The following is a 27,563-nucleotide window of genomic DNA, read 5'->3' on the forward strand; positions in this document are numbered from 1 at the left end:
GTGGGGAGATCTTTGTGGGCTAAACTGGGCCTTGTCTCAGGGTAGTAAGTTGGTGGTTGAAGATATCCCTCTAGTGGTGTGGGGGCTGTGCTTTGGCAAAGTGGGTGGGGTTATATCCTGCCTGGTTGGCCCTGTCCAGGGGTATCGTCGGACGGGGCCAGTGTCTCCCGACCCCTCCTGTCTCAGCCTCCAGTATTTATGCTGCAATTGTTTATGTGTCGGGGGGCTAGGGTCAGTCTGTTATATCTGGAGTATTTCTCCTGTCTTATCCGGTGTCCTGTCTGAATTTAACTATGCTCCCTCTAATTCTCTCTCTCTTTCTCTCTTCTCTCAGAGGACCTGAGCCCTTGGACCATGCCTCAGGACTACCTGGCCTGATGAGTCCTTGCTGTCCCCAGTCCACCTGGTCGTACTGCTGTTCCAGTTTCAACTGTTCTGCCTGCGGCTTTGGAACCCTGACCTGTTCACCGGACGTGCTACCTTGTCCCGGGCCTGCTGTTTTCAACTCTCTCTCTCTATCGCCATCGTCATCTATGAACATTTGAACATCTTGGCCATGTACTGTTATAATCTCCACCTGGCACAGTCAGAAGAGGACTGGCCACCCCTCAGAGCCTGGTTCCTCACTAGGTTTCTTCCTAGGTTCTGGCCTTTCTAGGGAGTTTTTCCTAGCCACCGTGCTTCTACACCTGCATTGCTTGCTGTTTGAGGTTTTAGGTTGGGTTTCTGTACAGCACTTTGTGACATCGGCTGATGTAAAAAGGGCTTCATAAATCAATTTGATTGATTGACTTATTTACATGTGTTCCTGGCCTGTCCTCCTGTGGGAGTGAAGGATTCACCTCTGTGTCCCTTTGTATCTCTCTGTCATGCAGTTTCTGCTGGGTAACATTGATGACCCTTCATGTTGGAATCACTTATGGCTTGTGTGAAACCTCTTAAGAGTTGTCATATTTACAGCAGGTATGATGTAGAGAACTATACCGATATGGGAATCTTATTATTATTTATTTTTGGATATCATGACATCCTTTTGGTCATAATCTGATCTCAATTATCATCACTTTGATAAGTAAACAAACAAGCATACACACATCACATGCGTAATACAAGCATGAATGCACACAAACATTTGAATGCAGTTCATATGGAGCACCAGGCACAGTATGAGGAGGCTCAGTCCATTAAGTCCAGTATATAGCTCAAATAGCCTTCTGCTATAAGCTCTGCATAGACTTGGAACAGAAAATTGCACACACTCCTCTTGACACACATGTCCATAGCAGAGAACAAGTTTTTTTTTAAACATACTTGACGATATCTTGGTTTGGACCTTGTGCACAAGGACCATAGACTCACTTTTCTGAAATGTCACAAGTAGCATTGTTCACAGAATGAAACTCAGCTCCTTCACTTTGTGAGTCAGAGTCAGCTATTCTGATCATTATCCAAACTCAAGTACTGGCTCCAGCTCCACTCTGCCTCTGTGTTGCCATGGTGATGGACGCTGCGTTGGTGGGTGCCGTGGTCTGCAGTCAGTGTTTGACTGGTGAAGAAGGGCAGGTGGTGAGTCAAGGACTGTCCAGGGTACTGTCCTGTACCACCCTCACTCCACTGACCCATGCCCTGGTTAGTAGTGTAGTGGCCATAGAGGGGGTAACTGTAGCCCAGGTACCCAGGGTAGGTTTTGGAGGACGTGGGCAGATGGACAGGGGACATTCTATAGTCCTGGGGCATGGCTGGAGCCAAGGGGGTGTGTCCCATGTCTCTGACAGGGCCAGGACTGTTAGTCTTGTGCCCAGGGACAGTGGCTACATCACGGAGGTGAGACTCATAGCTGCGCCTGCCTTTGCAATCCTCCACTGCAGAAGATGGAGAGGGAAGTCTGCCATGCTCAACAGATCTGGAGAGAATAAAAAATATGGAGCGGGTTACTAATATGACTTTTAGTTATTGTCACCAACCCACATACAGTATGTGAACTCAAACACTCGCTGACTCAAAGTGTCACTTTTAATTGCACAGTATGGAGGTGTATTCTACACCATAGAGTGCCTGTTAAGTATAGCACTGAGTCACTGAGTTTTCTATTGGCATAATGGGTCAGGATTCTGCATATGCACCTTTGTGGGTGTGCAGGCTGTTAGAGTGGGGATTCGCCTGTATGTTGGGTTTCACCTCCAAAAAAGGTATGCTTTACAATATTGTTTTACAATCTAGTTTATAATGCTACAATGTTGCGCTTATACATGCGTGCGTGTGTGCCTGGTGGTTGTACAGTACCTGCATGGTTGGTAGGACATAGATGCAGGGCCAGGCACCATCTGCTCCTCAGTGCTGTAGTCCTGTCTGTGGTCGTGGAGCTCCAGTAGTTCAGTGTGCAGGCTGTGGCTCTGGGATGGGTCCTTTTCCATGGCCCAGGGGGAGAAGAGATCCTCCTTAGCCGACACTATGTTCTCTGTTGTTCCCAAGGTTATCCCCCGTTCTGCTGGCTCACAGTCTAATGTTGCTCTTTGGAGGTCTAAATGGGAAAAGATTGTGGATCAATGAGACTGCCTATAGGCCTATGGGCTGGACAACCTTTGACATTATACAGATCTGATCAATCTAATCTTACTGTATAGAGTTAAGATTCATACCTGAAGGACTTTTGAATTCTGTATCTCTGTCTTGTTTGGCTTTCTTTGAAGCATTTCCAGGACTCTTGTTGGATCGACACCTATAAAAAATAGACAATAACAACTTGTAAAGCACATCTCCTCGACTCACACACACATAGTGTTATAGTTCTATTGATCCCTACCTCTTGCTATGAGTACGGGTGTTCTCCCCTTTGAATCCTTTAGCAAAGGGGTTGTGGTCAATCTTCAGTTTAGCGATCTGAAAGCAGGAGTGGAGATGAAGACATCCATTCCCAAAGAGCAAGTTAATTACGTGGGTGCGCCGTTTGTATGTTCTTAATACGTGAGTTGATAGACGGACCTTAGTGTTCTGGTAGGCCGTGACTGCAGTGAAGGAGGTCTCAGGGAAGGAGAAGTAATGGAAGTGTCCCCAGCGCACACTGTGCAGACTGTCAGCCTGGACCACAGAGAAGCGTGGGATGTAGCGATGCATAGAGTGCAGGATGATCTGAGGAGAGAACAGACACCACTAATGAGTCAACTAATAATGTTGTTTACAGAAATGACAGCTGTCTACTCTCAGACTGTGAGAGGTTGCGGGCTGGGGATTCAGTAGAGAAGGGGATACGTGTTCTTACATGGCCGTGCTGGTCCAGTGTGTGGTTGGTGAGTTTGAGCTTGAGAAAGGACACCGATTGTTTCATCCAGTAGGAGCCCGGGGTGGGGGAGTCTGGATGCACATACGTCCGACAGGGGAGCTGGGGCTCGGCTTTCCCAGCCATGTCCCACTGGCCTTTATTCCACTACAAAGAGAAAGAGAAGGGGGGAGGGGATGGGCGTTACTCAGGTGTGAAACGAACCACAAGACAAGCCTCAACACGTAGACACTCCACAAAAACTCACATACCCCCAGTATTTACACTGATATATATAAGGAATCTGTGGTGCATATTATTGCAAGCTTGAACAGTATCCTGTAGGTATGTATATAATTGCATATAATCTACCAACATATACAGGTACTGCTATAGCAAAGGAAAAACACTCCTCTCTCTCTGGAGCATATGTTCAAAAGCAATGTGTACTGAGGGGAGGGCCAGTGGATGCATGGAGGGGGTATTGCTCCCCATTCACTTTGATTGGAGCGGGGGGGGGGGGGGGGGGGGGGGGGGTTGCTAAATGGCTGTGGCTGAACCTCCAGCCGGGGGTAGAAAAACAGGATGTAGTAATGGTCTTTGATATGCAGTGTGTGTGGTGATTGGCTGGGTGTGGGCGGGGCACCGTCTGGATTGTATGCTGGATGCAGACTGACTGCAAGCTTGTCTTCTACTTCATCTCCTTATGTTTCCTTTTAAAACAATGACTGACTATATTCCAAACTGTGACACATTTAGCTTATCTAATTGGAACTTTCCCAATAGAAATGTAGTATTGTAATGTGTGTTATATATCAACATGTGATATATCAATCAAATGTATTATCAATTAATATATTCTCAATCAAATGTATTTATAAAGCCCTTTTTACATCTGCATATGTCACAAAGTGCTTACACAGAGACCAAGCCTAAAACCCCCAAAGAGCAAGTAATGCAGATGTAGAAGCACGGTGCCTATGAAAAACTCCCTGCAACTGAGGTATTATATAAGGATGGTGGGCATGTTGTTTTTACCCTGTATCTGGAGTTGTCCACCGGAACCATATCCACCATGAGGACATAGTTGGTATAGGGTTGGAGTCCAGATAGACTGACGTTGCAGTGGGGAAACATCCTCCTGATACATACAAATCCACACTAATTGTATTATCCTCTCAATTCCTGATCACAACTCTATGCGCTCTCTCAAAAAAAGCATACTAGCAGCAGATACAGTTTCACAACGTTGGTAGAGCTAAAATATTGGTAAAGCTACGATATGGCATGAAATGCGGGTGGAAGGTACTTTGCACTGATTTACACAGATCAAAAATGATGATGAAGGATATAACAACAATTGTACCGGCCATGTTTGGTGATGATCATCTCAGTCCCCAGGTTGTGGAAGGACTTCCAGAGGTCAGCCTTTTCCAGGGTCATCCTGACGTTGCCTTGGTGGTAGGGGTCAGCTGTAGGGGGGGACGGGGTCATCATGTTGGGCCTCGGCTCTGGAGAGAGAGAGGGGGACATGGAGCCTTACAGAGTGGAACAGTGCTGGAGAAACCCTTTGTACACAGAGATTTCCACAGACAATGCAACATTTCAACTATGCAATAGACTTGCTGTTACTCTCTTGCTAGACCACTGACTGACGTAGCAAAGGTTGAAAAAGTGATACTTACCAGAGATATGCTGCATTGCCTGCACGGTTCACCACAATGGTCAAAGAGAATATCAAGATCAAATTCCTTATCCAAATGTGTGTGCTGATGTCGCTGCTGTCAGACCCACATCACTGTGAGAGGAGCTGTGGACTTAGTGGTGGTCCTTGGATCATGAAAAGTTTCCCTATCAATCTCAAAACTTTCCTTTCCATATCCTTAACTTGTGGAGTTAGAGGGGCTGACCTCTGTAGTTCATTGGTCAGCCCAGAAAGGGAATGGCCTGTGAGGACAAAGTGGGTGTGGTTACAACAGAGTGGTGTGCCTGGTTTCGAACCTTTGAAGTGTCAGACAAGGGGGTGGGAAATGGAGGGGGTGGGCATACTGTGGTGCTGTGAAGAAATAGCTGCCTGAACGTGACCTTTTGTTTCTGGAAATCACTGTTTAAAAAAAGATATGTATATTTTCCAAATAAACTAATAAACACTCGCATTAACACCTGCTAACCATGTGTATGTGACAAATACATTTGATTTGATTTGATTTTTTTGTGATACAGCCTGGAACCAAACCAGGGTGTCTGTAGTGACGCCTCAAGCACTGAGATGTGGTGCCTTAGACCGCTGCGCCATCCAGGAGCCTCATTTACATTCACACCCCCCATTTGTTTTTTTACACTGCTTTTACACTGCTGCTACCCCCACACATTGACTCGATACCGGTACCCACTGTATATAGCCAAGTTATTGTTATTTTATTGTGTTACTTTTTATTATAATTTTTTACTTCGTTTATTTGGTAAATATTTTACTTAACTCTTTCTTGAACTGCCCTGTTGGTTAAGGGTTTTAAATGGGGGAGCGGGGGGGGGGGTTAAGTTATCTCCGTCCTTGACAATGGGAGGCAGTTCTGGCTAATCGTGGCCAATGGCCCCCCAGGCCTGGAGAGGTGTCGTATGGGGCCTAATGGGGCTGGCACAAGTGGCCTGTTAGCCTGAAAGGACAGAGGGAGGGGATGGGGGGATGGATGGAGGCTTCAGGGTTTCTGATGTGTGATAACCCCACCGCAGGGCCCTCCATTCTGGCTGCTCTGATCTCGTGCGGCCCCTGTCTGGGTCTGGAGCACCCGCCTGATCCCCGGCTGAGATCCACACACATGCTAAACACACCCAGAGAGCAGTGAAGGAGTGACGGTCACACAGCCCAGGCACATCCTATCTGAATTTCAGACGCAATCATCATTGAGGTTTGAGAGGAATCCAGAAGTTGGGTTTGAGTCTGTCTTGTGCATACTGTATTTGTGTTAATTACTCTGTGATAAACTATTGCTGCACTGTTTTGGAGCACATGACATGGATCAGATTGGTGAAAAAGTGCTTTGAATAAACATTGTTTCGATTCTGAATAGGTTACTGTGTCTGTGTGTGGACATTGTATGCAACACTTTTCATAGCACAAGGGTAGAGGGTGAGGCCTTTGTATGTGGTAGCTTTAGTGACTATTGTCTCAAGAGTTAGTATAGGGATATAATTCAATTCACACAGTGCTAAATGGAATCTCTCATAGGGATACAACAGAGGATGTATAACAAATGCATGACTCAAACTTTGTATGTCAGTGTGAAACTCATTGTTGCAGAAGACTTAGTGTCTCTGTTCGACTTTACACCTTCAGCTTTAAGAATGTTCCAGATGGGAAAACCAGGATGACTCAGGCAGGCCTAAATACTCAGGTAAAATCAAGGTGTGTTTGTGTGCGTGGGGGTGCATATCTGTTGTACAGTAGCCTCGGAGAAGTTGAAGCACATCGGAGTGTTCAGTTAGGCCCATCTACCTTCCAGATTGACATGTAGAGACACATCCCTACCGCCTAGATCAACCTCAGCCTGGAAGGTGGAATTCTGTAGGCCTATGTGCCTGAAGTGTAGGTTTTCCAGGTGACCTTTGCAACTATGATATAGTATGCATGGCAAAAATGGTTACACTTACATATCTTTTGTGTTGGGACCGTTTAATGTCAAAGAAGTTAGACATTGGCTTAATAAAGCAATAGGTCAATATACCACGGCTAAGGGCTGTTGTTAGGCATGACGCAACGCTCGACTTAATCTCAGGCCTAACAACACCTGTGCCAATACATCCTTCAAACACCGGCTTCTCTGGCGTTCTCTGGTCTCTTCAGATGAAGTTTCTCTGCTGCAGTGAGCATCTCTGTGGGACTAGCTCACCCTGGTGGATTCTGGTTGCATGGCAACCTATTGGGCTCAGCTGCTTCTGTCTCCCCACACATGCAATTCTAATAATGTGGGAAATAATTTGAGTCACTCAACAGATAAGAACACGTTGAACCACTAGAGGGTACTCTAATTTCTCCTATATACATTGATACTCTAATTTCTCATATAGATTATACATTTAACAACTCTGGTATTTATTTCCATATCAACACCACTGTTAGTAGGTAGCATTTAGCCTTTGCCTGCTCAATAGCACATTCAACATTATAATTGTGTTTTACATTTGAAAAGTTGAGAGAAGTCAGTTCTGGGGCTTGATCATTTATTATGTGGATGAATACTTTTCACTTTAAATTAAGGATTTTATTCAATGCAAGTAGAGAGAAAAAACTATTTTTGAAGCAAGATTGATTGGAAAAGCTAAATTGTTTGTGTCAGTGAAGACATAGATACCTTACAGTATAGAACTTGAATAAGAACATCTGAATGCCTTACAACACACTGCTTTATAAGGTTGATTGTAGTTGAGAATTTAATTAAAGATTTTCTAACTGAAGTGATGGAAGTATGATTTTATTTATCCACTTTAGAACAGTGCTGTGTTTAGGATCCAGACTAGTTAGTGTAAAATGTTATTTTACTGCTGTCCCAGCTCTAGGTTTGATGTCATTTGCGTTCAATCTAATGTGAAGGCAATTCCTTTTAGTGCCCCCTTCTCTGACCCAGTCATCTGATATACAGTCATGACCGAAATGATTGGCACCCTTGATAAAGTTGAGCAAAATAAAACACTAAAATAAATCATACAAATACTGAGCTATATTGCCACACACACTGACTTTGCCCTTCTACCTCACCCCCTAAACACACACACACACACACACACACACACACACACACACACACACACACACACACACACACACACACACACACACACACACAATCCCCTGCACCTGTACTTTTGTCACCAGAGAGAGTGACTAGTCCAGTGTTAAACGTGTGCCTAGCCCTGAGCCAGCCCCAGCCAGTGTACTGCGTCTGTACTGAGGAGATGAGCGGGATGGGGAGGGACGGAGTCAGACAAGGTGCTGCTGCACCACAGGAACGCTGCCAATAGGAACTCAGTGACCCTCTTCTCTCTCCTCCCCGCTCTGCTCTGCTATCTGGATAAGATTACACAGCACCACCATCGCCATGCTGATACCAGTGAATTACCCATCAGGGAGAGAAGGGAGATCAAGTCATGGAGGAGTAAATGGAAAAAGAGAAAAGGTGGAGCAAGAGAGGAAAAGGAGGAAAAACATCAAAACAGATGGAGGAAGAGGAAAGAGATAAAAGCAGAAACAGGCAAAGACACAAAAAGTTGTTTTCTTTATTTGTTGTGTCAGACTGTTGTGCCCTTAACACAGGGCTTCACCAACACCTACAGTGGGACTGTGACACTCCACAGTAGTGTGTGTGTGTGTGTGTGTGTGTGTGTGTGTGTGTTTGGGTGAGTGGACAAGGCTTGTGCGGGGGAAGGGACAGTCACTTTTTCTCTTTCTCCTCTTGATGTCTCCAGGCTGGCTTACTTCTTAGCTTTGCCCTGGGCAGCCACGGCCTCCATGGCCTTCTTCACAGTCTCAGCGTCTCCCAGGAAAGCCATGGGCTTGACGGGCTTCAGGTTTGCGTCCAGCTCGTACACGATCGGGATACCTGTTGGCAGGTTCAACTCCATGATGGCAGCGTCTGACATGCCTGACGAGACAGACAGAAAGACGTGTTAGGAGTGAGCAGAGGATAGTGTGTGAAATCAAGACTGATCATTCACATAGAGGAAATTCACATAAGGCAATGTATTTGACATGTGTATTCCAAGTGGAGTGGAAGTACAGATCCTCAAAGGCTGGTATATTTCTTAGCTAGTACCACCTTTGACAGGGGAGGTCGTCCATACTCCTCTTTCAGGGGGGCTACTAAGTAGCTTGTTTCAGCAGACCTTACCTTTCTCTGCCCTTTCCCTCTGCCCTCTTGTCACCCCCTCTCCCTCTGCAACCCTGTCACCCAGCAACCCTGTCTGCATCACCCCGGTCCCACCACTCCTGGAGAATGCAGAACCTTTCTGCAGAAAGGTCGTGTCAGTAACGGGAACCGTGCCCATGGCCTTTTCCACTGTGTCTGTCTGAGCTCCAGGGAGAGAGCCCAAGCTATTTATAGACTCCTGGTTATCTGGAAATGTGCCTTCAGAAGGCATATTTACACACCTTAGTTTTTCCACATTTGGTTGTTACAGCCTGATTTTTTTTTACACAGTACCCCATTATGTCAAAGTGGAATTATGTTTTGAGAAAAATATTTATATTAATAAATAAAAAAAGCTGAAATGTCTTGAGTCAATAAGCATTCAACCCCTTTGCTATGGCAAGCCTAAATACGTTCAGGAGTAAAAATGTGTTTAACAAGTCACATAATAAGTTGCATGGACTCCATGTGCAATAATAGATTTTAACATGATTTTTGAATGACAACCTCATCTCTGTACCCCACACATACAATTATCTGTATTGTCCCTCAGTCGAGCAGTAAATTTCAAACACATATTCAACCACAAAGACCAGGGAGGCTATCCAATGCCTCGCACATTCATAGACTTGTCCTGAAGCCACTCCTGCATTGTCTTGGCTGTGTGCTTAGGGTCTTTGTTCTGTTGGAAGGTGAACCTTCGCCCCAGTCTGAGGTTCTGAGCACTCTGGAGCAGGTTTTCATAAAAGATCTCTCTGTACTATGCTCCGTTCATCTTTGCCTTAATCCTGACTAGTCTCCCAGTCCCTGCCGCAGAAAAACAGCATGTTGCTGCCACCACCATGCTTCACTGTAGGGATGGTGCCAGGTTTCCTCCAGACGTAACGCTTGGCATTCAGGCCAAAGAGTTCAATCAAACCAGAGAATTTTGTTTATCATGGTCTGAGAGTCTTTAGGTGCCTTTTGACAAACTCCATGCGGGCTGTCATGTGTCTTTTACTGAGGAGTGTCTTCCGTCTGGCTACTCAACCATAAAGTCCTGATTGGTGGAGTGCTGCAGAGATGGAAGGTTCTCCCATCTCCACAGAGGAACTCTGGAGCTCTGTCAGAGTGATCATCTCCCTGACCAAGGCCCTTCTCTCCCCGATTGCTCAGTTTGGCCAGGCGGCCAGCTGTAGGAAGAGTCTTGGTGGTTCCAAACTTCTTCCATTTAAGAATGATGGAGGCCACTGTGGTCTTGGGGACCTTCAATGCTGCAGACATTGTTTGGTACACTTCCCCAGATCTGTGCCTCAACACAATCCTGTCTTGGAGCTCTACGGACAATTCCTTTGACCTCATGGCTTGTTTTTTTCTCTGACATGCACTGCCAACTATGTGATCTTATGTAGACAGGTGTGTGCCTTTCTAAATCATATCCAATCAATTGAATTTACCACAGGTGGACTCCAATCAAGTTGTAGAAACATGTCAAGATGATCAGTGGAAACAGGATGCACCTGAGCTCAATTTCGAGTCTCATAGCAAAGGGACTGAATAGTTATGTAAATAAGATATTTCAGTTTTAAAAACGTATACATTTGAAACAAATTCAAATAACATGCTTTTGCTTTGTCATTATGGGGTATTGTGTATAGATTGCTAAGCTATTTTTTTTTTTTAATCCATTTTAGAATAATCAATTTGGCTACTACATGATTCCATATGTATTATTTCATAGTTTTTATGTCTTCACTGTTATTCTACAACGTAGAAAATGTAAAAATAAAGAAAAACCCTTCAATGAGTAGGTGTGTCCAAACTTTTGACTGGTACTGTGTATATATTTATATATAATGTATATACACTACCGTTCAAAAGTTTGGGGTCACTTAGAAATGTTCTCAATTTTAAAAGAAAATAAAACAAATTGTCCATTAAAATAACATCTAGTTGATCAGAAATAAAGTGTAGACATTGTTAATGTTGTAAATGATTATTGTAGCTGGAAGCGGCTGATTTTTCATGGAAAATCTACACAGGCGTACAGAGGCCCATTATCAGCAACCATCACTCCTGTGATCCAATGGCACGTTGTGATAGCTAATCCTAATTAATAATGCTAATGATGCAGGGGCTATGCATCTGTTAGATCTGTGAGTCATGTGATGTTTGACAACATGCCATACTGGACATTCCTTGTGAAACATGAACTCTAACCTTTTCCCTGTACCCCCCCCCCCGCCACTGCAGCAGCTCATAATACCAACCCTCTAAGTGCTTGACAATTCCGCGGAGGCTGTTGCCGTGGGCAGCGATGATGATGTTCTTGCCAGCCTTGATCTCAGGTACGATGACATCGTTCCAGTAGGGCAGGGCACGGGCAATAGTGTCTTTCAGGGACTCACATGTGGGCAGCTCACCGGGCTTCAGGCCCTTGTAGCGCCTTGACTGGTGGGAGGACAGAACAGCATGTTGGGTTACACTACTCAAATGTATCATCACAAAAGCAGGTGTGATGTAACATTCTAGAGGGTTGCAAATGAAACCTGGCAAAGCCTACGTAGTACCTCAAGCAGTGCATGTCAGAGGAAGTCACCCAAGTCATAGACTGTTGTCTCTGCTACCTCACAGCAAGCGGTACGGAGCGCCAAGTCTAGGTCCAAAATTCTCCTTAGCTTCTACCCCCAAGCAATAAGACTGGTGAACAATAAGACTGCCCCCTCTCCTTTGTTTTTACACTGCTGCTACTCGCTGTTTATTACCTATGCATAGTCACTTTACGCCTACCTACATGTACAAATGACCTCGACTAACCTGTACCCCCGCACACTGACTCGGTACCGGTACCCCCTGTATATAGCCTCGTTATTGTTATTTAATTGTGTTACTTAGTCTTAGTCTTGCAGGATCTCCTAAGCAAGTCATAAATCTCCTGAATATACTCCAACTGGTTTCCTTGTAAAATGGGAACATAGTCCAGTGGTAGTTGCACGCAACGCTTTAAAATAATGTGTCAGGTGTTATTATTCTATGTTAGCAGTCACAGACCTACAATGTGGTTCACAAGTCTGTTTTGTGATGTACTATTATTCACCACCATCAACACCGGCCTCTTACTTCACTGATGATCTTGTGGAAAGCGTGGTCGTGTTCCATGGGGGGAGGGGGGATGTCGAAGGAACGACGCCAGATCTTGACCTGCTCCTCTCCGTGCTTCTCGGCTGTCTCTGCCTTGTTGAGACCTGTCAGACCGCCATAGTGGCGCTCGTTCAGACGCCATGTGCGGTACACGGGCAGCCACATCTGGTCTGTGCCCTCCAGGATGGTCCACAGGGTCTTGACTGCTCGCTTCAGCACGGAGGTGTGGCAGATGTCAAACTTCATTCCGGCGTCCTTGATGGCCTTGGCACCACGTTTGGCCTCTTCCAGGCCCTTCTCGCTGAGGTCGGCATCAAACCAGCCGCAGAATTTGTTGTACTGGTTCCACTCACTCTCGCCATGACGGACGATCACCAACTTATGGGCAGTAGTCATGCTTGCAGTGTTGCTTTAAATTCCTTTACCAAACACACGAGACACGGCCCTCCCTTATGGTACACATACACTCTGAGACCAACAGCCCCGAGCGACTCCTCTCACACTCTTTTTATAGCATTCTGGAATGAGGCCCTGCGTAGCAGCCGGGCGTAAACTGCTCTCCACCAATGAGAGCACTTCACCCCCTGATGGACAGCTAGGCTCAGCCAATAGGGCAGGGCCTCACATGGACTGGAGGGACATGTCCCAGCTGGGAAGGCCAGAGGTCAGGGATTGAGCTAAAATAGCAACATGACTTTTAAACCGAGAGCTGTGAAATAAAAGTGTAAAGATCAGAGTAAGCTGCTGCTGCTGAGGCGCTGTAGAGTGCACAGGAGGCTGCTGAGGGGAGGACGGCTCATAATAATGGCATCAAACACATGTGTTTTATATATTTGATACCGTTCCACCTATTCCGCTACAGCCATTACCATGAGCCCATCCTCCCCAATTAGGGTGCCAACAACCTACTGTGGTAGAGTTTTTGAGAGTTTCTGACATCAATAAAAGGCAATGGAATTAGTAATCTAACTCCAAAACTAGAACTGATACAGGCAACTGTACCATGCAATGAGGTAGTAGTGACTAGGGAAAAACAGACTAAAACATTCTGCCTCAACATGGGGTTACGTTAAGGGAAGTTGTTTAATATCACACATACTCTAGTAGTCCTACTGTATAACAACAAACATACTCTAGTAGTCCTACTGTATAATAACACACATACTCTAGTAGTCCTACTGTATAACAACAAACATACTCTAGTAGTCCTACAGTATAATAACACACATACTCTAGTAGTCCTACAGTATAATAACAAACATACTCTAGTAGTCCTACAGTATAATAACACACATACTCTAGTAGTCCTACTGTATAACAACAAACATACTCTAGTAGTCCTACTGTATAATAACACACATACTCTAGTAGTCCTACTGTATAATAACACACATACTCCAGTAGTCCTACTGTATAATAACACACATACTCCAGTAGTACTACTGTATAATATCACACATACTCTAGTAGTCCTACTGTATAATAACACACATACTCGAGTAGTCCTACTGTATAATAACACACATACTCCAGTAGTCCTACTGTATAATATCACACATACTCTAGTAGTCCTACAGTATAATAACACACATACTCTAGTAGTCCTACTGTATAATAACACATATACTCTAGTAGTCCTACTGTATAATAACACACATACTCTAGTAGTCCTACTGTATAATAACACACATACTCCAGTAGTCCTACTGTATAATATCACACATACTCTAGTAGTCCTACAGTATAATAACACACATACTCTAGTAGTCCTACTGTATAATATCACACATACTCCAAAGAACACACAATATAAATGGTACTTATTCCCAGTACAACCACTATTGGGTCTCCACAGGACAACAGTCAGCAAATAAATACAGTCAGCAAATATTTATTTGGGATGTTTGAAATTCTATGTAGAAATGCACCAAGTTTTCAAACCGATCCTACCACGAATATTGATTTGGCTTTAAACTGAAAGAAAGTCAGGGCGGAGCCCAAACAATAGGGCCAAGTCAATCAATGCTCCCTTCTACCAATCAAAGTATGAGACACATTGAGAAAAGAGAGAAATACAATATCAGCAAATACAATAATAATGGAACTCTGGGCATGTAGCCAATCTGCATATCTTATATCACAAAAAAAGGACAGAGAGATAGAGGAATCACAAAGAGAGAGAAAGACTGAGGATGCTGCTGTGAGAGAGAGCGAGAGATAGAGAGAAAGCAGGTAAAGCTGAAAGAGAAGGGAGTATGAGAGAGAAGTGGAGAGGATACTGTGGGGCTGGGTGTGGAGGGGATGGGTGAAAACACTACTGTATTCAGGGCTGGCTTTCACTTTTTGGGGCCCTAAGCTAATTTATTTGTACAACATGGGGTGTAAAGAAAATGTTGCAGTTTCAAAGCAAGTTTGTTGCAATTTTACACATTTGCCATGTTAATATGACTTCTGAGTGAGAGTGACTAACAAAATCAATGGGGGCCCCCTGGAGGTCAGGGTAATTTGACCATGATAACTACAAGTATAGATACCTGGCTAGACTCATTTACCAATCTAAAACATTTTAGCTGACATGGGCTAGTTGAGTGACTGTTAATGACTGACATGGGCTAATTGAGTGACTGTCAAAATGCTGATGCACAACCAAATGTCTAAATTGCACCTTGTATACTCTACTATTCTAACTCTCAACAATAAGTTGAGCCCCCGACTGATTTATTAAAATGACTGGGGCTTATTTTGATAATGCCTGGAACCGGCCCTGACTTTACTTGTGACTCAGCTTGCGGCAGCACCCCGCACCTACTGTAGCCTAGCAACCCACATCCATCTCACCTTCAAGGCTTCTGCTTTGAGAACTGTCAGCAAAATACACACATACAAGAGAGACACACAAACACACTTAAATTCATACACTCTCCTCAAATGTGTACAGGCGAAATGCATAATATACTGCACCTAAACATGGACTCATACCAGCCTGTTCTCTCACAAGATCCTCATGCTATGCTTAAATGTATGGCCTGTCACTGTGCTATCCATTCTCTCAATCAACAGTCTGGGACAGTATAACATGTGTATCTCCCCCACCCCTCTCAGGAGGAAGTGGAGGAGGAAAAGGATGAAGTGGGTGTCAGCAGGGAGGAAGCAGACTGTTATTGACCAGTTATGGTTCCCTCTTCACTCTGCAGCTGAAAGATAAGAAGCCTGTTTCTCTTGTTAGGGAATTAACATAACAATATAAAAAGACCATTCAACTTCTCTTCTAATTCCTCAGTGTCCCTTACAGCTAAGGCAATCATGAAAATGTATCTGAATTAATTTGACCTATTTTGTATAATAGATTAACGATCTATTATTATTATTATGATTATCTATTATTATTATTATCAATGCATTATCATCCCAAAAACACAAATACATCTTCACAGACATCAACATATTTATACACATTATCATTACAGCATCTGATTCAGAACCTCACAACTATCTACAGGCACCAAACAGTAGCTTCCCAGCCATAATGTATAAATAAATAGAAAGAAATAGACACATACCATCCAGCCGTGTGTTCTGTGTTTATCAATGGAGGTTTTCTGTGGTCATGGGTGTCGCTCTCTAATTGGCCAGCAGGGCAGTTGCTGTGTCACTGTATGAGGAGAAGCTGTGTATAATATCAATGCATAGGCTGCTGTAGAGTCAGGACAGCCCATTCATTTTATTCCCCTACAGGGAGGACTGCGAGACCTACATTCAAATGAATGACTCCAAACTCAAGTCATCTCATGCGACTATTCATTTTTGTAGTCAAGGTTACTGTGTATGACAGAAACAGTATAAAGAAACTAGAAACATGTTAACCTCCTTTGTACCATCAAAAACACAAATATATCTCCATCTGCAACCTCTCCCTCCCCCTATATTTCCTTCTTTCCTTTCCTTTCTCCCTCTCTGTTCATTGCAGTGTAAGCCTATCGATCCCGCATAGTCAGAGTTTGGGAATGCGCCTGCGTCAGAGCTCTCCCTCCCTGCTATAAAAGCTGGAGCCACTGCAGCAGCATCAGTCTGGGTTCTTCACCTGAGCCCTACAGACACATTGACACAGAGCCAGACAGAGCTGCCTGCCCTCCCAGCCCAGCCATGAGTGCCCTCGGCTTTGACCCTTACTACTCATCCTCCTCCTATCGCCGCTGGCACGTGGAGGGTGCCCCTCGCGGAGTGGTGACCAAGGGGAGGTCACGATCGGCCTTCTCCTCCCACGCCTCCCCCCTGAGCTCCCGTCTGCAGTACTCCTCTCCTGGCCAGGCTCTGCATTCATCCATGGCCTCTTCCTCCTCTGTGGAACTGGAGCTGAGCCAGGCGACCCAGGTGAGCTCTGAGTTCCGCACAGTGAGGACCCAGGAAAGGGTCCAGCTGCAGGACCTCAACGACCGCTTCGCTGGCTTCATCGAGCGTGTGCGGGAGCTGGAGCAGCAGAACCGTGCACTGGAGGCTGAGCTGGTGATGCTGAGGCAAAGGCACGGTGAACCCTCCCGCCTGGCGGCCCTGTATGAGCAGGAGGCGCGGGCCCTGAGGGCCGCCGTGGATGAGGCGCGTGGGGAGCAGCAGGCCGCCCTGGGCCAGAGGGAGCGTCTAGAGCAGGCCCTGAGCGCCCTACAGGCCCGCTATGAGGAGGAGGTGGTGGCCCGCGAGGACGCGGAGGGCAGGCTGCTGGATGCACGGCGTGGGGCTGACCAGACTGCCCTGGCCAGGGCTGAGCTGGAGAAGAGAGTGGAGACCCTCCTGGATGAGGTGGCCTTCCTCAAGAAGCTCCACGAGGGTGAGGTGGTGGAGCTCCAGGCCCAGGCCCAGCTGGGGGCCCAGGTGGCTGTGGAGATGGAGGCAGCCACACCAGACCTGTCCGGTGCTCTGAGGGACATCCGGGCCCAGTACGAGAGGCTGGCGGCCAAGAACATGCAGTCTGCTGAGGAGTGGTTCCACGGGAAGGTGGGCTCCCTGACGGAGAGTGTTGCCCAGCACAGCGACGCAGTGAGGAGCTCCAGGGATGAGGCAGGGGAGTACCGCCGGCAGCTCAAGGCCCACCTGCTGGAGATCGATACCTGCAGGGGCCTCAACAAGTCTCTGGAAAACCAGTTACACATCATGGAGGACAAGCAGAGCGCTGAGATCAGCAACATGCAGGTCAGTGGTGGTACTGCAGGATGAATTAAACAGCAAATCTGGATTGATGCAAATACCTCAGAATGAATGCAATCTGAATTTATTTATGTTTAGAAACTGCTTACTAATAAGTAAATAACTATATCAGAATACAAGACACCAATAATGTTTTATATTTTGTGCCAAGTGGAACTGATTTAGTAATACAGAATAGGAACAAATAGGATTATTTTGAATACATTTGAAATTTCATCCATTCAGCCATTTTAGGCATATTATCTGTATTACCCACTGTAAAAAAAAAAACTTTATCCACTTCATAACCTTTAAATGTCTCCCGTAGGACACTATTGGCCAGCTGGAGAATGAGCTGACAGCCACCAAGCAGGAGATGGCTCACTACCTGAAGGACTACCAGGACCTGCTGAATGTTAAGATGGCCTTGGACATTGAGATCGCTGCCTACAGGTAGGATGCTATGAGGAGCACTGGCCAGAGCTTCAACTTAAACAAATATAATGTAATGATACTAATGCCAGTCCAGGTCAAGGAAAGCCTATTGCGCGTTTACTCTAAAATTGTTTCTTTCCCATGATCCTTTACTTTTCCAGGAAGCTGCTGGAGGGGGAGGAGTCTCACTTCAGTGTGGGCGGGTCAGGGGGTATGTCCAGTGTCTATGGCCACACCTTGTCTGTCATGCCCTCCTTCGGCCGCTCCATGTTCTCAATGCAGTCTAGCCTGAGCTCTGGCACCCCCTACCTGATGACCTCACGCTTCCTCAGTTCCTCATTCGTCTCTGGAGAAGACATCATCTCTACCAGCCTGGCCCAACGGGACTCTGCCAGCCCACCACATGAGGAGGAAGAGGAGGAGAAGGAGGAAGAGGAGGAGAAGGAGGAGGAAGAAGCAGAAGAGAAGAAAGAGGAGGGACCGGAGGAGGAAGAAGAGGGTGGAGAGGAGAAGGAGGAAAAGGGAGAAGAGAAAGAGGAAGATGGGGATAAGGGAAGCGAGGAGGAGAAGGAAGATGGAGAGGATGCTAAGGATGGAGATCAAGGTTAGCGTTGGGATATTTTCCCTCAAAGAATATTCTCTATTGTTGTTGTGTATTGCTTACATGCTGACATTTTTACAAACCTGTATACTAACTAAATTATTCCTCTTCTCAATTATTTCCTTTTTTGATATAGGTGGAGATGAGAAGGCAGAAACTGCAAAAGAGGATGGAGAGGAAGAGGAAGATAAGGACGAGGGTGGGGAGCAGGATGGAAAGGAAGGTGTGGAAGAGGAGGGGGTAGAAAAGGAGGGAGGAGATGACGAAGATGAAGAGGTGAAAGATGAAGGTAAAAGTGAGGAGAAAAAAGATGACGAAGCAGAAACCAAAGAAGAGAAGGGCGAACCAGAGATATCCAAGTGTGAGGAGAAGAGAGAAAAACCTGTCGAAGAGAAAGACCAATCTGAAAAACCAAAGGCTAAAAAGTAAGTTTGTGGCCCAAGACCACACAAGCCAAAAGACAGTCTAATAAAACCTCAGCTCGGCAAACAGCAGAAATACCCAACATTATCGACTCCAGTGTGCTTGTAACAAGGTGCTCAATACAATGTCTTTTAGTGCACTAATGCATCAGAATCAAGGTTATCTGCTAGCAGTTGTAAATCAATAAAGTCAATAAAGGTCACACGATTCCTGTAGTGTGTGTGTAAGGGTGTGTGTGCTATGCCTGTGCAAGTCTGTGAGAGTGTGGTTTTGGATGGTTGAATAAATACTTTTGAAAGCCATGCCGAGTGTGTAATTGATTGTTTTTGTCCTTACACTGAATCATGCTGAATAACAACTCAGTAAACAGTATTTATAATAGTTTGGGTTTTATCATATTCAAGTTAGACCTGTTAAAACGCAACAACAAGGATGAAATGTTGAATATATCATTGATACATCTTGAAGGTGCTTAAAACCATGACCACATAGTTCACCACAATGTGAAAACATATAAGGGCTGTTGTTCATCATACATGACAGCAGGTCCTTACTCAATTCATTCATTCAAACATTAACAGGTTATGTGTCATGATTTAGAAATACACTGCTCAAAACAATAAAGGGAACACTTAAACAACACAATGTAACTCCAAGTCAATCACACTTCTGTGAAATCAAACTGTCCACTTAGGAAGCAACACTGATTGACAATAAATTTCACATGCTGTTGTGCAAATGGAATAGACAAAAGGTGGAAATTATAGGCAATTAGTAAGACACCCCCAAAAAAGGAATGGTTCTGCAGGTGGTGACCACACACCACTTCTCAGTTCCTATGCTTCCTGGCTGATGTTTTGGTCACTTTTGAATGCTGGCGGTGCTTTCACTCTAGTGGTAGCATGAGACGGAGTCTACAACCCACACAAGTGGCTCAGGTAGTGCAGTTCATCCAGGATGGCACATCAATGCGAGCTGTGGCAAAAAGGTTTGCTGTGTCTGTCAGCGTAATGTCCAGAGCATGGAGGCGCTACCAGGAGACAGGCCAGTACATCAGGAGACGTGGAGGAGGCCGTAGAGGGGCAACAACCCAGCAGCAGGACCGCTACCTCCGCCTTTGTGCAAGGAGGTGCACTGCCAGAGCCCTGCAAAATGACCTCCAGCAGGCCACAAATGTGCATGTGTCTGCTCAAACAGTCAGAAACAGACTCCATGAAGGTGGTCTGAGGGCCCGACGTCCACAGGTGGGGGTTGTGCTTACAGCCCAACACCGTGCAGGACGTTTGGCATTTGCCAGAGAACACCAAGATTGGCAAATTTGCCACTGGCGCCCTGTGCTCTTCACAGATGAAAGCAGGTTCACACTGAGCACATGAGCACATGTGACAGACGTGACAGAGTCTGGAGACGCCGTGGAGAACGTTCTGCTGCCTGCAACATCCTCCAGCATGACCGGTTTGGCGGTGGGTCAGTCATGGTGTGGGGTGGCATTTCTTTGTGGGGCCGCACAGCCCTCCATGTGCTCGCCAGAGGTAGCCTGACTGCCATTAGGTACCGAGATGAGATCCTCAGACCCCTTGTGAGACCATATGCTGACACATGCACATTTGTGGCCTGCTGGAGGTCATTTTACAGGGCTCTGGCAGTGCACCTCCTTGCACAAAGGCGGAGGTAGCGGTCCTGCTGCTGGGTTGTTGACCTCCTACGGCCTCCTCCACGTCTCCTGATGTACTAGCCTGTCTCCTGGTAGCGCCTCCATGCTCTGGACACTACGCTGACAGACACAACAAACCTTTTTGCCACAGCTCGCATTGATGTGCCATCCTGGATGAACTGCACTACCTGAGCCACTTGTGTGGGTTGTAGACTCCGTCTCATGCTACCACTAGAGTGAAAGCACCGCCAGCATTCAAAAGTGACCAAAACATCAGCCAGGAAGCATAGGAACTGAGAAGTGGTGTGTGGTCACCACCTGCAGAACCATTCCTTTTTTGGGGGTGTCTTACTAATTGCCTATAATTTCCACCTTTTGTCTATTTCATTTGCTCAACAGCATGTGAAATGTATTGTCAATCAGTGTTGCTTCCTAAGTGGACAGTTTGATTTCACAGAAGTGTGATTGACTTGAAGTTACATTGTGTTGTTTAAGTGTTCCCTTTATTTTTTTGAGCAGTGTACTTTGTAAATGTTGAAAAAACTATCGATTGAATGGTTTATTAGCTGCTTGTAAAAAGACATTAGAATACTGTTTAACTATGCTTTTTAGTGTCACGCCCTGACCTTAAAGTTCCTTATTATTTTCTATGTTGGGTTAGGTCAGGGTGTGACTCGGGTGGGAAAGTCTGTTTTCTATTTCTTTGTTTTTTGCCGTGTGTGTTTCCCAATCGGAGGTAGCTGTCTATCGTTGTCTCTGATTGGGATCATATAATAGTTGTAATTTTCCTTTTGGGTTTTGTGGGATCTTGTTTTCTGTTTAGTTTTTCTGCCTGACAGAACTGTGCGCTTTCATTTTCACGTTTGTTATTTTGTTTGAGTGTTTTTGAATATTAAAATCATGAACACTTTCCACGTTGCGTCTTGGTCCACTCTTCATACCACCAACGAGAGCCGTTACAATTAGCCTATCAGATATCTTTTAGGCCTAGAAGAGCCATCTTATGAGCACATCCATTAGTCTCTCTGGAACCTACAGCGCCTCCTTCTACTGTATTATCCCCCTTGTTTATCTTCCTCCCTCATCAGTTACTAATCATCTCAATGCACCACTCACACGCCCTCTACCCTCCCCTCCCTTCAAGAGAGTCTGCAGTGTGCTCCCTCTCACTTTCTTAAATCTCCTTCCTTCTCTCTCATCTCTCTTTAACTCATCTCTCATCTCGCTTTAAGTACCCTCCAGAGTGAGACTTTATGGCTTAAAGGAAAACTCCACCCAACAACTATTAGTCATTTGTTGATATAGTCCCAAAATCTTTCAAAATACAGAAAAACATCCTTGCAGCAGTCTACCACAGTGTCCCAGTGTTGACACTAAGGCTGGCACACACACACACACACACACACACACACACACACACACACACACACACGCTGGTGTAAGTGTGTAGCACAGAATTAGATATCTCTGTGTGTTGCACTTCAGGTAACCTGTCCATAGTGCCGATCATGAATGGCGAACACAGCTAGTTCTCTGGGTTTGGAGTTGCCTACATCGACATTCAGAGCACGCAGGCACAATCATGATGCACTAGCAGGGATCTGATCGTTTTTTGTACTTTATTCCGTCTTGAGGGAGCACTAACCTGGCAAGGTCCACATCAGAGGCTCCATCAGCTATGCAGCTCAGGTCCAGTGTGTCTGAGAACAGATGCTGAGGAACGGGAGAAACTTCAGAGAGGGATGGCATTTTTATTACCTAATTTCAGGGCTGAGAACGATCAAATCTGGGATCAGTCGTGTGTTTTTATTGCTTTTAAGACATTGAAATACTGTGGAGCTGATTTTATGACTCATCACAATTTAGTTGCTTCCTTCAGCACTCTACGTGAGTGCTGAGCTAAAATCCTGAGAGGAAGAATGTTAGCAATCAGCAGAGTCACCCATGGACAGCACCCAACATGTCTTCAATTTAATATAATAATCACATAATAAATTCCAAACAACCTAAATCGCTTAAAACAATTAATTTTCGCGTAATGATGCACCAAGAAAAACTGCATTGCAGAGGACTGGATACAGTGCCTTCAGAAAACATTCACACCCCTTGACTTTTTCCACATTTTGTTTAGTTACAACCTGAATTTAAAATGAATTCAATTCAGATTGGGTGTCACTGGCCTACACACAATACCCCATAATGTCAACATAGAACTATGTTTTTAGACATTCTTACACATTTATTAAAAACTAAAAGCTGAAATGTCTTGAGTCAGTAAGTATTCATCCCCTTTGTTATGGCAAGCCTACATAAGTTTAGGTGTAAAAATGTGCCAAACAAGTCACATAATAAGTTGGATGTGTGCATAAATGTTTAATATGATTTTTGAATGACAACCTCATCTCTGTACCCCACACAGACAATGATCTGTAAGGTCCCTCAGTTGACCAGTGAGGACCAGTGAGGTTTTCCAATGCCTCGCAAAGAAGGGCACCTATTGGTAGATGGGTAAAAAATAAAAAACGCAGACATTGAATATCCCTTTGAGCATGGTAATTACACCTTGGATGGTGTATCAATACAACCAGTCACTACAAAGATACAGGCATTCTTCCTAACTCAGTTGCCGGGGGGAAGGAAACCGCTCAGGGATTTCACCATGAGACCAATGGTGACTTTAAAAGTTTAATGGCTGTGATAGGAGAAAACTGGGGATGGATCAACAAGATTATAGTTGCTCCATAATACTAACCTGAAGCGCGTAAAAATGGTATGTTCTTGGTTGCAACACTCACTATCGAGTTCAAACTCTGCACTCCAACGGACATATCTGGGTTTGGCGGATGCCAGGAGAATGCTACCTGGCCCAATGCATACTACCAATTATGACGTTTGGTGAAGGAGGAACAATGGTCTGGGGCTGTTATTCATGGTTTGTGCTACGCTCCTTAATCCCAGTAAAGGGAAATCTTAACTCTACAGCATACAAGGCCCTTTCCTGGTTCAGCCTGAGGGTATGGAAGAATTTGACTGGCCTGCACAGAACCCTGACCTCAACCCCATCGAACAGCTTTGGGATGAATTGGAACGGTGGCTGCAAGCCAGGCCTAATCGCTCAACATCAGTGCCGACCTCACTAATGCTCTTGTGGCTGAATGGAAGCAAGTCCACGCAGCAATGTTCCAACATCTAGTGAAAAGCCTTCCCAGAAGAGTTGAGGCTGTTATAGCAGCAAAGGGGGGACCAACTCCATATTAATGCAGAAAATGCATATTAATGCATTATTCATTTAAAAATGAATAATGTGCAAATGTTGTACCATCCAGGTGTGCAAAGCTCTTAGAGACTTACCCTGAAAGATTCACAGCTGTAATCACTGCCAAAGGTGATTCTGTGTTGACTGAGGGGTAAAAGTATTATGTAAATGAGATACTTCTGTATATCATTTTTGTCACGGCCGTCGCTGGAAGAAGACCAAGGTGCAGCATGGTAAGTGCACATTTTCGTTTTTATTAAAATGTCGCCAACAAAAAAACAAACGAAAGAAAGAATCAACCGTGAAGCTTACAAGGACATTAGTGCCACAAACAAAGTTAACTACCCACACTGAAAGGAGGGAAAAAGGGCTACTTAAATATGATTCCCAATCAGAGACAACGATAGACAGCTGTCCCTGATTGAGAACCATACCTGGCCAAAACATAGAAATAAAGAAACATAGAAAACAAAGCATAGAATGCCCACCCTAAATCACACCCTGACCAAACCAAAATAGAGACATAAAAAGGCTCTCTAAGGTCAGGGCGTGACAATTTTCAATACATTTGCAAAAAAAAATTTAACTTGATTTCACTTTTTTATTAGGTGGTATTGTGTGTAGATGGGTGAGATTTGTATTTAATTTAATCAATTTTGAATTCAGGCTGTAACACAACAAAATGTGGTATAAGTCAAGGGATATGAATACTTTCTGAAGGCACTGTGTATCAGTCATAAAACCTTTTCTAAACTACTCAGCATGGTCTCATAGACTACACATAACATAATAAAAGTAAAAATCCTGGATACTGAAATTAGCATGATATCTTCTTATGGCTTGGGGGCAGTATTTCGACATCTGGATGTGTCACGTTCCTGACCTGTTTTCCTTTGTTTTGTATTCATTTTAGTTGGTCAGGGCGTGAGTTGGGTGGGTTTGTCTATGTTTGTATTTCTATGTGGGGTTTTGTGTTCGGCCTGGTATGATTCTCAATTAGAGACAGGTGTGTATTGTTTGTCTCTAATTGAGAGTCATACAAAGGCAGCCAGGGTTTCACTGGTGTTTTGTGGGTGTTTGTTCCTGTGTCCTCACAGGACAGTTGAAGGTTAGTCACGTTTGTTGTTTTGTAGTTTGTAGTGTCTTGTTTGCTGTTTTTTCATTAAAAGATGGCTTATTTCCCTCAATCCGCATCTTGGTCCTATCCATGCTCCTTCTCGTCTAAGGGGGAGAACAACATTGACTGCCTTTACAGGATGAGAAGCATGCCCAAAGTAAACTGCCTATTACTCAGGCCCAGAAGCGAGGATATGCATATAATTGGTAGATTTGGATAGTAAACACTCTAACGTTTCCAAAACTGTTAAAGTAATGTCTCTGAGTATAACAGAAATGATATGGCAGGCGAAAACCTGAGGAAAATCCAGGAAGTGGGATTTCTTTGATGTTGGTATTTTCAATTGAATGCCTATAGAGTATCTAATGGGTTAGGACCCAGATTGCAGTTCCTATGGCTTCCACTAGATGTCAACAGTCTTTAGACATTGTTTCAGGCGTGTTTTCTGAAAAATGAAGAAGAATGAGACCCTTCTGTCAGTGGACTGTAGAATCATGCAGTGCTGGTTTGTGCGCGTGACCGAGTGCGTGCCCTTCGTTGTTTTCCTTTCTATTGAATAAGCTATTGTCCGGTTGAGATATTATCGATTATTTAGACAATTGACAACCTGATGATTAGTTATTAACATCGTTTGACATGTTTCGAAGAACTTTATCAGTACTATTAGGATGTATTTGTCTGCATGTTTTGACAGCCTTTGAGCCAGTGGATTACTGAACAACACGCACCAACAAAACAGAGTTTTTGGGATATAAAGAGGGACTTTATCGAACAAAACTAACATTTATTGTGTAGCTGGGCCTCTTGTGACTGCAACCATATGAAGATCTTCAAAGGTAAGTGATTAATTTTATCGCTATTTCTGACTTTTGTAATTCCTTTACTTGGTTGTAAAATGTTTGTATGCTTTTGTAAGCGGGACGCTGTCCTCAGATAATCGCATGGTATGCTTTCGCCGTAAAGCCTTTTTGAAATCTGACAAAGCGGCTGGATTAACAAGAAGTTCATCTTTAAGCCGATGTGTAACACTTGTATTTTTTATGAATGTTTATTATGACTATTTCTGTGTTTTGAATTTGGTGCTCTGCAATTTCACCGGATGTTGTCAAGGTGGGTCGCTAGCGGAACGCCTGCGCCAGAAAGGATATACTACTTTTGGTAAGGTTACATATGAAATAAGGTTACTTAACTTCTCTAGGGTAGGTGAGACGCTAACGTTCCACGAGGCCAAAATCCGGTGAAACTGCAGAGAGCTAACATTTTAAATACACCATTCGCTGTATTAAACATTCTTGTAAATACATGTATCTTACATCATTTAAAAGATGAACGTCTTGTTAATCCAGCCGCTGTGTCAGATTTCAAAAAGGTTTACTGCAAAAGCAAATATGTGATTTTCTGAGGACGGCGCCCCACACACACAAGTATTACTAGCATTTTCCAACCAAGCATTAGCGTCACGAAAGTCAGAAATAACAATAAAATAAATCGCTTACCATTGAAGATCTTCCTCTGGTGGCAATTCCAAGTGTCCTAACTACACAGTGAATGTTCGTTTTGTTTGATAAAATCCATTTTTATAGCCTAACACGAAACATTTGTAAACCGGCTGCGTCGTGATTTCTGTCTCATTCAACTTTGGAAAGAAGCGTTCGTGGTAATTACACGCACTAAACAAACGTTTATCCAGTCATGGTTGGTTTTATTGCAATCCTCTGGTTGTTACTAACACAACCATACATGATGGTTCTTTTCCCGGGACGTATTGACCGAAGCAAACCGATTGAAGACACCAATCAATTACCTCATTACGCACCAATGGTAGGCCCGGTCTATCGTTGATTGACTGTATTTTGGCCCAATGACCACTGATCATCTTGAAATCTAGCTTGGAAGATAGCCAATGAGCTGAGGTAAACTGCAATATGTAATGTTTATACTTTCAAAGACCAGCCTTTGTCGTAAACTCTGGCATAAAAGAGGTTCATTCACCATTGCAAATCCTACTTGACGGAGCCACGAGTGTTACGCATATCAGTACATATTCGATAGCATTTTCAACAAGTTTATATATTTAAATTATGGCTAATAAATCAGGAAAAAAACAAAAAAAAGTCTAGGTATACAGATTTAACCCAAATTATAGAGGAAATTGATAGTGACAGCGAGACAGAGTTTCTTCAGGAAGATTAATCTTTTAATGAAGCTAGTTTTGACTCCCAGGCGGAATACATGTTTCTGGATGGCAAGGATGCCATGCTGGATTGGTAAGTTCTAATGCTAATGTCATTGTTTGAAATTAATATGAAATATTATTCATTTGAGAATTTTTGGGGGGATTTTCTTATTTTATTTGCAATGTATAAAAATGTAATCTGTAATGAAATGTGTAAAGTACACATTGGTAATACTGTGTGTGTGTTATATATTTTTTACATTTATTTTACATAAACATGGAATGGAACAGCACTTCACCATAGTGATTATGTTCACTGTAGTCTATATACACTGCTCAAAAAAATAAAGGGAACACTAAAATAACACATCCTAGATCTGAATGAATGAAATATTCTTATTAACACTGCTTACGTCTTCCCCTGGGTGTCAGTACGTGATGACG

The 27,563-nt window shown here is 44.2% G+C and overlaps 3 protein-coding genes across 3 annotated transcripts; 1 reads left to right on the plus strand and 2 right to left on the minus strand.

The window, feature by feature from the left end:
• Positions 1 to 1,042: 1,042 nt before the first annotated feature.
• LOC129863258 (T-box-containing protein TBX6L-like) lies at positions 1,043 to 4,758 on the minus strand. Its single transcript, XM_055935160.1, has 7 exons — positions 4,623 to 4,758; positions 4,295 to 4,397; positions 3,260 to 3,424; positions 2,804 to 3,129; positions 2,640 to 2,719; positions 2,284 to 2,521; positions 1,043 to 1,903 (listed from the first exon to the last, which is right to left on the minus strand). The coding sequence occupies exons 1-7, from the start codon at positions 4,751 to 4,753 to the stop codon at positions 1,429 to 1,431; spliced, it is 1,518 nt and encodes a 505-aa protein (XP_055791135.1). The 5' UTR covers positions 4,754 to 4,758; the 3' UTR covers positions 1,043 to 1,428.
• A 3,752-nt stretch (positions 4,759 to 8,510) lies between these two features.
• On the minus strand, positions 8,511 to 12,772 carry LOC129863885 (phosphoglycerate mutase 2-like). The gene is made up of 3 exons (XM_055936263.1): positions 12,259 to 12,772; positions 11,409 to 11,589; positions 8,511 to 8,895 (listed from the first exon to the last, which is right to left on the minus strand). Exons 1-3 carry the CDS (start codon positions 12,673 to 12,675, stop codon positions 8,726 to 8,728), a joined length of 768 nt encoding a protein of 255 aa, XP_055792238.1. The 5' UTR covers positions 12,676 to 12,772; the 3' UTR covers positions 8,511 to 8,725.
• Positions 12,773 to 16,335: 3,563 nt separating this feature from the next.
• On the plus strand, positions 16,336 to 19,218 carry LOC129863884 (neurofilament light polypeptide-like). Its single transcript, XM_055936262.1, has 4 exons — positions 16,336 to 17,463; positions 17,786 to 17,910; positions 18,054 to 18,496; positions 18,630 to 19,218. Exons 1-4 carry the CDS (start codon positions 16,423 to 16,425, stop codon positions 18,920 to 18,922), a joined length of 1,902 nt encoding a protein of 633 aa, XP_055792237.1. The 5' UTR covers positions 16,336 to 16,422; the 3' UTR covers positions 18,923 to 19,218.
• The last annotated feature ends 8,345 nt before the right edge of the window (positions 19,219 to 27,563 follow it).

The sequence above is a fragment of the Salvelinus fontinalis genome, chromosome 10 (assembly GCF_029448725.1).
Source record: "Salvelinus fontinalis isolate EN_2023a chromosome 10, ASM2944872v1, whole genome shotgun sequence".
NCBI classification, from domain to species: domain Eukaryota; kingdom Metazoa; phylum Chordata; class Actinopteri; order Salmoniformes; family Salmonidae; genus Salvelinus; species Salvelinus fontinalis.

Excerpts from the sequence above, each read along its gene's own strand:
- LOC129863258 (XM_055935160.1), bottom strand. The coding sequence starts at position 4,753 with ATGATGACCCCGTCCCCCCCTACAGCTGACCCCTACCACCAAGGCAAC. Across the intron at positions 4,398-4,622 it reads ATCATCACCAAACATGGCCG|GAGGATGTTTCCCCACTGCA; the intron begins GTACAATTGTTG and ends TGTATGTATCAG. Across the intron at positions 2,522-2,639 it reads AGAATTCAAAAGTCCTTCAG|ACCTCCAAAGAGCAACATTA; the intron begins GTATGAATCTTA and ends TTTCCCATTTAG.
- LOC129863885 (XM_055936263.1), bottom strand. The coding sequence starts at position 12,675 with ATGACTACTGCCCATAAGTTGGTGATCGTCCGTCATGGCGAGAGTGAG. Across the intron at positions 11,590-12,258 it reads TCCACAAGATCATCAGTGAA|TCAAGGCGCTACAAGGGCCT; the intron begins GTAAGAGGCCGG and ends TCCTCCCACCAG. Across the intron at positions 8,896-11,408 it reads AATTGTCAAGCACTTAGAGG|GCATGTCAGACGCTGCCATC; the intron begins GTTGGTATTATG and ends CTGTCTCGTCAG.
- LOC129863884 (XM_055936262.1), top strand. The coding sequence starts at position 16,423 with ATGAGTGCCCTCGGCTTTGACCCTTACTACTCATCCTCCTCCTATCGC. Across the intron at positions 17,464-17,785 it reads CTGAGATCAGCAACATGCAG|GACACTATTGGCCAGCTGGA; the intron begins GTCAGTGGTGGT and ends TGTCTCCCGTAG. Across the intron at positions 18,497-18,629 it reads TGCTAAGGATGGAGATCAAG|GTGGAGATGAGAAGGCAGAA; the intron begins GTTAGCGTTGGG and ends TTTTTGATATAG.